Source organism: Vombatus ursinus, unplaced genomic scaffold (genome assembly GCF_900497805.2).
Source record: "Vombatus ursinus unplaced genomic scaffold, bare-nosed wombat genome assembly UNPS02010548.1, whole genome shotgun sequence".
NCBI lineage: Eukaryota > Metazoa > Chordata > Mammalia > Diprotodontia > Vombatidae > Vombatus > Vombatus ursinus.
Window position 1 is genome coordinate 12,087,402 of NW_020950326.1, and position 11,464 is coordinate 12,098,865.

Here is an 11,464-nt window from a genome sequence, read left to right on the forward strand (position 1 = left end):
ACAGAATTGGTTACATTCGAAAACAAATATTATCGTCATTGATCAATGGAAGTTTTAAGTAGATCAGCAAAACATGAGATATTTAACATTAAAGGCAAAGATCAATCATTCAAAATATAAACACATATATGGTAAAAATAGAAAAATACAGAATTTTTGTACTGGAATGCACCTTAAAGATTGGTTAGATCTCTACTTGAAGCATACATTTCCTTAGCAGCCTCTTTAACAATGAAGCATCCAGTTTTCACCAAACTCTAGTCCGGGTACTCACTTCTTGATGAGACAATATAGGCAATTTTAATTGTTAAGAAGTGGTTTTTTTTTTGTTTGTTTTATTTTGTTTTTTGTTTTTTGGTTTTGTTTTCATCCAGTAATGGGCCAGAAACATCAGTCCTTCAATTTTATACATTGGTCGAAGGACAGAATTTTCCCTTCTCCTTAGGGACCAACTAAAAGAAGTCAAAACTGTGTTCCATGGAACAACCCTCCATATAGTTGAGGATAATAATCCTAATCTCCTAAAACATCTCTTCTCCAGGTTAAATGTTTGCAGTCACTTTTGTCAATGTTAATATGATATGGTTTGAGTTTCTTCACCATTTTGGTCACCCACCTTTAGCTACCCTTTAAGATACCATAGGCTTTCCTAAAATGTGATATCCAGTATGAAACACATGTGTTCTGATCAGATGATACCACCATTTCACCCCCTATATTGCATTCAGTATGACCAAAGTTGGCTTGGTTTGGGATGACATGGGAGACCAATAAAAACACCAAGCATTTGTTACAACATTCTTGTTGTGAGTGGAGACTCAGAATCTGGCAGCTGTTCATGTCCCTTGATGTTGTCCTAAGTTACAATTTGAGTGCAAAATTTGACAGTTTCATTTATCTCTATGAGATGGTTTTAATACTTGGAAAATGATGCTTTTTTATGTCACTTTGTATAATGTTTCATCTACTGGAAAGCAAACCAGAAGCTTTCCAAGTGATTTTTCACATAATGTACCTCTAGTAGTATCACTTTTCCTTCCTAATTTTGCCCTAAAGGAAAAACTCAATAACAGATTAGATTAACAGAGCAAAAATAGGCTTTTTTTTTTTACTGCATTTGGCTTGAGATTGGTAAGAGGGGGAAGATACATATTGTTATTTTTGAATATTGTAATAATTTTAGAGGTTTGGATTTACAAGAGCAGTACTCAAAGAACTGAGAATTTTTTTTTCTTGCCATTTTGTGTGCTATCAGGGTTGAATTGTGCCACAGAGTGGATTGTGGTGCCTTGATTAAAGCATTTTGGCTTTCACAAGTAGGTTTTCTGTAGGTATGAATGACTGAAAGAAGAGCTTGATTTCCCCATCCATTAGAATTCTGAGTCAACAAATTCAGTACTCTTCAATCTGAACAATTAAACATATTCGCTAATAAATGAAGTCTGTATTCATTTTAATTTAGCAGACAATCAAGCATGCTACTTACTATGTACAGAAGCAATGTCCTAGGTGCTAGGGATACAAAGATGAGAAAAAATCAAGTACAATCTTTTGCTTTTCTCGCTGAATAATATCTTTTGTCAATTATTGTAACAAGCAAGAAGTATGTGACTGGAGTACCAAGATTATGCCATAGGAAGCTTTAAACTCAATCTCTGGATTTCCCTACTTTGTGCCTAAAAATCAAATGAACAAATATGAAAATGGGGGACTCTGGTCAGGTCCTAGCAAGTTATCTTTAAATCTAGACAGAGTAGCCACACAGAGAGAGATTGATAGTTGGACAAGCCTGGCCTTTCCTAATCCATGATCAGCAGAAGTATCCAGGACTTTGTAAATATAATAATTGCTATAGACCTCTCTGCTGTTAATTGCTTTCAAAGACTTCAGAGAATTCTTAATTCATTGTTATTGTTGTTTGTTTGTTGTTGTTGTATAGTCATTTCACTTGTATTGGGACTCTTTATGATTCTATTTGGGGTTTTCTTGATAAAGCTACTGAAATGGTTTGCCATTTCCTTCTCTAGCTCATTTTACAGATAAGGAAACTGAGGCAAACAGGGTTAAGCAACTTGCCCAGGGTCACATAATTAGTGAATGTCTGAGGCTGGTTTTGAACTCCTGAAGATGGATCTTCCTGATTTCAAGCCCAGTGCTCTATCCACGTAAAATAAAACATAATAATAATTATTATTAAAGTTTCCTCTTTAATACACACATCTGTCTTTAAAATTTCTCAGACTGCACCTGTTTCTTATATTCATGTTTTCTTATTTCCATGTTTCTTGCACTAAGATTTGTTTCATGGTTTTCTGCCAGTTCATCCTCAAACCATTCTTTTGTGCTTAATCTTTTCATGACCCAAATCATTAAATTTAGCCTATCGACCCAGACGGTAGATTAGATTTGCTAATACTGAACACAAGACTCACTTTGAGGAAGTGAATGATTGAAAGACCTGGTTCTGCTTCAGATCTATTCAAATTATTATGAATTTAAGAGTTATGAATGAGAACTTGTAGTTGTTGAATATCAGAAATTCCTAGAATTCATTCTGAGTATCCCTGCCCCATCATCTACATCCTTATGATGAGACCAAAGACCCCATCTTTGACTAATGATGAAAAATCATATATCTCATTTTTGAGTTACCTTATATGGTATCTTTACAGATGATGAAACTGAATGTCAGAATGTTTTAATAACATAACCAAGGCCATCCAACTAATAAATGACAGAGGTCAGATTTAGTACTAGGCTTCCAATTCCACGTTCAAGGCCCTTTCCAGAGTTTTAGGTATTTATGTCATAAAGTGGGGGAAATGATATGATCTCCTGCTTTACCCCTTCCAGTATCAATCACAAACTCCTTTTCTCCTGTCTTATATCTTTTCCAGGAAGCAACCTGAATGATGGCTTGTGGCATTCAGTTAGCATCAATGCCAGAAGGAACCGCATTACTTTGACACTGGATAATGATGCAGCATCGGCTGCTCATGAAACCACTCGGCTGCAGATTTACTCTGGGAACAGCTACTATTTTGGAGGTATGCTACCCAGTCTTCTAGAAAGAAACCAAAGGGAAAGGCAAGCATTTGGGATTTATTTCACAATTATAACCTTTATTTCCACATTTTTATTTGCCCTGCTTCTCCCCAAAATAATAGCAAATAGTTTTTCACTAGACAAAATAAAGATCACCTGAGACTATAGCAGGTTGGAAAGTAGGTTTAGCAATAGCTGCTCTTATTACCTAATGCTAATACTGACCAACATTTATATAGTGTCTTGAGTTTTGAAAAACACATATATATGTATATATGCATATATATGTGTGTGTATATATATACAAATATATATATATAAAATCTCATTTGATTCTTACAAGTGGGAAGTAGTTTCCATGGTTTTTGCATTTTACAGCTGAAGAAACTGATACTAAAAGAAGTTAAGGGTTTTCCTAGAGTCCCAAAGCTAGTAAATATCTGAGACAGAATTTGAATTCATATCTTCTGCATTCCCAGTGTAATACTCTATCTGCTGTACTGTCTAACTGAGCCAAGCTCAGCAAATATTCAAAAGAAATAACACAGCTAAAAACTTGACCATGACTCGGGAAGTCATAGTATTGATTATGCCATATGTAACACAGTCCTCTTGAAGTCATTAATATTTCTACCAATCTGTTGTGTGAGGTGATAACTGATAATTGACATCCTAGAGATGGCCTTCAAATGTGACATATAATGTGAACAGTTCATAGAGCAAGTGAAATTCTTCTAAACCCTACAACCACATCCTTCATTTAGGCAGCATTTCTAATAATTTCTCCTTTTCACACACATATACATAGGATTTTCACAAGAATTTATAGAATTTAGAAATTAATATTATTCAAGTTTATTTTTTTTGTCATAAATATAACCTGTAAGTGAGTGTCACACACCAATTAAGTGACAGGTCTGGACCAAACGAAATAAAAATCCATAGCTTGCTTGTAAATGATACTTAAAGACAAGATTCATTTTATTCCATGGCTAATATAGTATCCAATTTTATTTGTCATTGTACACAGTTTACCTATTGATCTACTGAAGACATTTTTTGTTACCCTGCCCAAAGTAAAACATGACTGTATGTTGTTGAATCAAAAATTCAAAGATTGGTGGAGAGAGTAATCAAAACATTTTAAGTATCATTTAGATATTGTTCTTCTAATGCCTGAAGCCTATTTTATTTAAGTTTGAATGTTCACCAGGACATAATGAAGGTGTGATCTTGTATCTAGACAAAACAGGCAAACTGATGATCTCTTATTGCAATTTAAAGCAAGGCTGAAGAAGGTTCCCCTGAACCACTCTCCACCCCTTACCCTAACCAGACTTCTTTTAACTACTCACTGAGGCTGAAAATTCTTCACATAGGGAAAAATGTTTCATTCTATACTTAGCAATAAACCTTAATATTCTTATCCCAGAATAGTTTATAATCCACAGTAAGGTTTACTCAATGTGGATACTATCCTGACAGGAGGGGAGGCAGAAAAGACTAGAAGTCATATTTGATACCCATAAAAGGTACAAAGACAATGAAGAGAGAATCTGGAATCCCTAAAAACAGTTCCACAATTTTACCCTACATATATACGTAGATGGAGCAAGGTGTCTTAGAACATATTTCATGGGGGCCCTGGATAGTTTCGAATTAATTTACGTTGTAAAATAACTAATAGGCATCTGCAAAACCTTGCAGGCAAAACACTTTGCCTCCCCCTAGTTTGAATAGGTGCTATTTTTGGTAGATCTTAATAGTGAATGGACCTGCATCGACTCAGATTCATTTCAGAATTGCAGAGTTTGGACAATTATTCCTCATGTAGTCTGCAACTCTAAGAAAGGTGAAAAATGAGCTGAGGTACTAATAGTCAACTTATATAAATTCTCTCTGCAGCTGCAATTAGAAACTGTAGCATTCTCCTCCATTTTATAGTATGGCTATGAGCTATTAACCAGCTGTTGGGTTTCGGGAAAGCAGAGCCTATCTATTAGGGGTGTTTGAAATAATTCCCCATTATTTATGGCTTGTTGCTGCCATATTCAAGACTGTTCTGCCATATGCTCTGAACCTATTAAAATGATGGAGACTAAGGTCTGTGACTAACAAATGCACACAAATAATTATGCTATTGTTTACCTGCACTAAGCAAGAAAATAGTAATATGTCAGTAGCATCCTTGCCATGTGAATCAAATACAAGTATAGGTGATTGGGTGGCAGAGAAAGTTGATAGAGAGGGAGATGAGAGTGAGTAAAACAACTTTAAAAGGTAGATTCAACCACCCTCATGGGCTCTAATAACACTATAAAGGCATTCATTTATAGTCCTAGTTCTTTTGAAAGTTGTCATACATTTTAATGTCACTTCGTAATTTCGGTTACATCTCAATGCATACCTTTCTTAAAAACCAAGACTGCTAATGTTTACAATTACTCCTTACTTACAGTACAGTTTCCATGGCAAGTGTAATTCAGAATTAAAGCTAGCATTTAGACTTTTTTTCATGACAAAATGATTATTTCTATGTATGTTTAATGTATAACTGTCTTTGGATCAAGTACACCATGCATTTGAATTATAAAGTTTACCAAACAAATATAAAATGAAAGAGAGAAATTTGTTGCAGTGCTGTGAGATTCTTTAATAACTTTTTTTTCCTGCACCATGATTGTACCCCACTTTGTACTGTTTCTCTCCCCTTCCTTGAAAATGCTAGGATTTACAACAAAAGCATGTGTGCCGCTGTGAATGAAAAGTACCACAGATTATTAGACCTCAAGGTCTTCCATCAATAGGTCACCAAAGAAATGACTGATCATTTCAGTATTCTTCTTCATCTTTTTCTCTCTCCCACAGGGTGCCCAGACAATTTCACCGATTCCCAATGTTTAAATCCCATTAAGGCTTTCCAAGGCTGCATGAGGCTCATCTTTATTGATAACCAGCCCAAGGACCTCATTTCAGTTCAGCAAGGTTCCCTGGGGAATTTTAGTGATTTACACATTGATCTGTGTAGCATCAAAGACAGGTAATTATTGTCTCTTCTCCTCTTCCCCTTTCCCATTCTCACTGTTCAAAGTCTGAGTTTCTTTAAACACAATTCTAATCTGCCAGCATTATCCACAATAGACATAATCGAGTCACCAAATAGAAAATATTTCTGAAAGGATTCCAGGCCTGAAGAAAAATGGTTTAAATTAGTTGAGTCTCCCTTCATGTTGACTTCAAATAAATATTATATGCAAATTAAATCAAAATATGAACTTGAAAAAGGATTAAAATGTTATGCATAAACAACATTTGATTATGTTGAAGTTAAAGTGTAGAAGAGAAGAAGGGAGGGAGAAATTACTTATATCAAAACATTTCATTCCTTCTTGAAGGGTTTATTTTTGTTAATGGAGAATGGCCAATGTCATGTGTTTGAAATAGGCCTGACAGCAGTTTTGCTTTGGTAAATCATAGGTAAAAAGAATACCTCCACATGCATCATAACATCTAGTTGACATCTGTTGAATCACATAGTTACTTTAGGCTAGGGTCCTGGTGAAAGAGCATTAATTGTGTCACCCAGGATTTAGAAAGATCAAAAATTAAGAGACACTAAGAAGAAAGAAGTATGATTTCTTTCATCTCAGTTGACTTTTTATTTTTTTTTGGTTTTTGATGAAGCAATAAGGGTTAAGTGACTTGCCCAGGGTCACACAGCTAGTAAGTGTTATGTGTCTGAGGTCATATTTGAACTTAGGTCCTCCTGACTTCAGGGTCAGTGCTCTATCCACTGTGCCACCTAGCTGCTCCCAACTCTTCTTTCTCAATCAAAGTCTGCCTCCTCTTGGAGGAGAAAAAAAAATCTAAATTCAAAGAAGGGGAAGTATAGGGGCAAATAAATTCTTTATCCCCACAGAAGTTCCCCAGGTTGCCCTGTTTCTCAAATGGGAATCCCCAGCTCCTTCTCTCCCTGTGCTCTAAGTCCAGGAATAATGCTACCAAAAATCAGAAATGCAAATTGTTTAACCAGAGGAATTTGAAGTCTCACTGATATGATTTGGCGGAAATTGACTTGCATGTTTCCTTTCAAATGCCATTTGATATATGACCCCAAGCAAATTATTCCTCCTTCTTCCTTCTCCTAACTCACTCCTTTCCTCTTCTGACCTTCTAGGGAAGAAGATAATAAATGTGTGTGTGCATGTGTGTGTTAGTTACTTTAGAATTCATTAATTTATAAAGCTTGGGATAAGAAAAAAAAGTGTTGAAATGAATCCTTACTATCCTGACAATTCTTGTTAATAGTAAAAATATAAAGGCACATTTCATTAACTACTCCCATTTTTTTAAGTAAAGGTACTGTGATATTTATCAGTTGGGGTCCTTTCTGATATTTTCATAACTCCATGGGACATGCACATTACTTTTGATTATATAAAAATCACTACCAAGCACACTCTACTTTTGTATAATTGTGTTGTGCATCATTGTATTATATTTAATTGTATCTGTTTAATTGTATAAAAGGGATTGTATTTAACTATGTGAGAAAAGTAACTGTGCATTTTACAGAAAAAGGTGGATATGTATGGAAGGACTTTGTTTAGTTAATTCTTTGTTTATATGAATATCATATGAGGGGTTTTTTGTTTCTTTTTTGGTCAATTTGATTCAGTCTGGGTTTTGGGGGCAAGACTCAATTAAATAGTATCTACTATAATAAGTCAACATTATAATCTACTATAATAAGCCAACAAACAATTGATTTATTTGTGGCATTATCAGTGATGGCTGTGATCTGTTTTATCAACTTAATTCAACAAATACTTATTGAATACTTATTATAACACCAAAACAAACAAACAAAGGAAAAAAACAACAGTGGTTCAATGGAAAGATTGTTTACTCATTTTTTGTTCCTTGGCAATTCACTTAACATGCATAGACCATAATTTCCCTATTTGTCTAATAAGGGGGGGTTAAACTATGTGACATTAGAAATCCCTTTTCAGTCTAAATCTATGATCCTATAAACCATTGATTTTGCTAGATACCATGGGGGAATAGGAGAAACATTTGATATCTTCCCTTCCTCCATCAACAGTTTTAAACAAAAAACTTTCAATCTAGTTAGACAGGACAATCTTGTTTTGAATTCAAAGCTGAACCTGCTCTTATACAAATATTTATACACACACACACACACACACACACACACATATATATACATATACACATATACATATGAAGACATATATACTGTGTGTATTCAGAACTGCCGAGTCAGTTCCATTCAACAAACACTAATTGCCATCTCTGTTCCAGGCATTCTATTTAGGGGATGGGAAGATAAAGACAAAAATGAAGAGTCCTTGCCCTCAAAGAACTTATATTCCAATAGGGGGAAGGAACAAGACATGATGTAAACAAAATATGTATAAGGAAAATACAGAACTGTTTTGAGGGAACATGAAAAAGTGAGGGAATCAAGAAAGAACTCCTTGTAAGAAATGGTACTTAATTTGAACCTTGAAGGGAGGTATGAATTGCAAGAGGCAAACATAAGCAAAGCATTCTTCCTAAGTGTGAGGATCAACTGGTACAAAGGTAGCACATAGAGGTGGCAGATATTAATAGGGAACAGTAAATAGGCCACCTTTGTTGGAACATAAAGTGTGTGAGGAAAAATATGATGTAACCCTGAAAAATCAGTTAAAATGTGAAGGGCTTTACAAGACAAGAAACACTTACATTGTATCCTAGAGGTCACAGGGAAAAACAAGAGCTTATTTAAGCAAGTTAGTAACATGAGCAGAGCTATTCTTTAGCATAATGAATTTGATAGTTATTCTATAACATTATCAACATTTTTTCTATTTTCATTAATTCCATAAATAAATTTTCAGTCCTTACTAGGTGCTTGGTTTGGGACTAGATAATGTGGAGAATTGATAAAATGGAAGTCCTGGCCTTTGTCTTTCCAGTCACAGATTTTTAACAGAAAATAATTAAGAATTTGGTCAAATTGATTAATCTTGTACTGAATTCATACACGAATTTGCTTGTATCCAAATATTATGTGCATGTAATTATATCTTTACATTCAGAATTTATTCTAGAATATGAGAGAGGACTTTGCCTTAGGCCCTGAGCTTTGAGGAAGGAAGTCACTGTACTCTGAAAGGCATATGCTTTGGATGGAAACAGACAAACAGAATTGCTAGTTGTTGACTTAATCTGAGGAGATGGGAGAGGAAATAAGATAGCCCTTGTTTACTAAAATGAAATAATTAGTGTGGGCATTACTATTCCTCTGTGACCTACAATTTTAAACTTCGTCAGTCTAGTTCCTTATCATCTCTGCCATTAGTGTTAATTTTAACTGTAATTCACCTGAATAATAATAATGTAAAGAGGGACCTCTACAAAAGTTAATTTTGCTCAATCATGTATTCTCTTAGAAATGGATTTGCATATAATTTGCCTTAACATAATATTATTTTTCCTCTTCCAGCTACCATATCATACGTATAGCATATTTATTAAGCAAGACCAGTTTCTCATCTGTTGCTTCTCTTAAGAAATAAAGCTGGTCTTCTTATCATACTCCATTGTTTAGTATCCACTCACTTTTTCTCCGTAGCCTTATCATTAAAGCAAGTTTGAATCCGTAAAATTTCCTCCCATAGATCCCATGGAAATGTCACTCTCCAAGATAGATACATGAGTTCTCACTAAAGGCATTGATTATTAATAGCTTCAAGTTTGTAGTCATTAATGACTGACAAATTTCTCCATTGTTCCCCTCACATGCTGACCATCCTTTCAACTCCCAAATACATAACCTTCTAATTCTTCCAATTTTGTACATATGTTTTATTCCTTAGAGAGGAGCAGGTAGGCAGGGCACTATTCAGCAGCTGTTGTGGAATGTGCATACCTGGAATGTGATCCAATGGACACATCTTAACTTTTATCTCCATCAGATAGAGCCTCCTCATTCCTCTCTCAGTCATGCAATACTACCTATTAATTAAATCCAATACATATCCCAGATTCTTTATGAAAATATCCCTCGTGTCCCTAAATGGCAGTGTTCTCGCTATCCTTTGATTCCCTATGTCACTTATTATCTGTACTATGCTATGCTAGATAACATTATTAAATACATAGCTTATACTGCCTTTTATTATTTGTTTCTTCATGTGGGTATGTATTATCTAAACAAATAGACTGCAAACTCAGAAGTGAGTGAGTTTGCCTTATACTCTTTAATATCTCCCACAGAAATTAGCACAGTGCTTTACAGTTAAGTGTTAGGTATCTAATAAATATAAAAAATAATTCATTATTGCTTTTGATGAATCCATACAGTAATGCAAAGTACTCTTTGTGGATAGTAGTACATTATTGAGTGTTATCTACTATGAAAAATCTATCATCAACGTCAAAAAGCGTTCAGCATAGGTCAATACCTAAATATGCATATGGTCTAGAAAATGTCTACTTGATCATTAATTTGTCACATACATTCTACAACCTTATAAAGTAGCAGAATATTTTAAGTCAAAAAGATCTGGAAAATTATTTAATTGAACCTATTAGAACACTAAGGCCCAAAGAGGAGGAATGACTTGTCTGTAGTAATAATTCATTTAGTCTTACTTCCTTATTTTGTAGATGGGCAAACTGTGCTCCCAAGAGGTTAAAAATTTATTCCAGGTTATCTGGTATTTCATAGGTCTGTATTGGAGTCTAGACTTGATTTTTTTGTCTCTGAAATCCAATATTCTCTCTGCTACACAACACATTAGACCATCTAACTACTTAGAAACACAGCCAACTAGAATCCAAGAGTCTTCTCAGGATAGTGCTCTTTCCATTATACATTCTAAAGAGTAATTCCATTAAAAAGTTAACTGGTTCAAATGTATAATTATTTGGGTGTAATACTGAGCAATTTCATTTACTTTGTGGAAACCAAAGAGGTCAGGAAATGGAGTTTCTCCCTAACCAACCCTTTCACTTTTCCTGAACATTGTTTCATAAGAGAGCATCTGGTAAGCAGTTTTTGGTCAAACTTCCTCCCTACTTTGTTCAGAGTACTAAGTGTTTTGAGTACTTTTTGTGTGTGGTGGTGGTGGGGGAGGTAAATATGTTGGATAGCCTCCTGTTAAGACACTTTGGCTAAAATCCACATTGGGTGTAGGAGTATGTTCTCAATAGAGAATATTATTTAAAAGGTTGTAGTAGTAATCCATATGTCTCCTTCATTCTTGCCCAAAGTTGGAAGTATCTGTTGTGTGGTACAAGAAAGATTTCTTCATGGGCAGATTTTTCCTAATTAGAGAATTTCTCCCAAAAGTTATACACACACACACACACACACACACACACACACACACACACACACACA

General features: G+C 34.8%; 1 protein-coding gene across 1 annotated transcript in view; it reads left to right on the plus strand.

The window, feature by feature from the left end:
• Positions 1 to 11,464, plus strand: part of CNTNAP5 (contactin associated protein like 5) — an 880,169-nt gene that overhangs the window by 458,424 nt on the left and 410,281 nt on the right. Inside the window, exons 9-10 of the mRNA XM_027854715.1 lie at positions 2,898 to 3,047; positions 5,914 to 6,085. Of these exons, the coding sequence (XP_027710516.1) occupies positions 2,898 to 3,047; positions 5,914 to 6,085 (322 nt within the window). The remainder of the gene's footprint in view (positions 1 to 2,897; positions 3,048 to 5,913; positions 6,086 to 11,464) is intronic.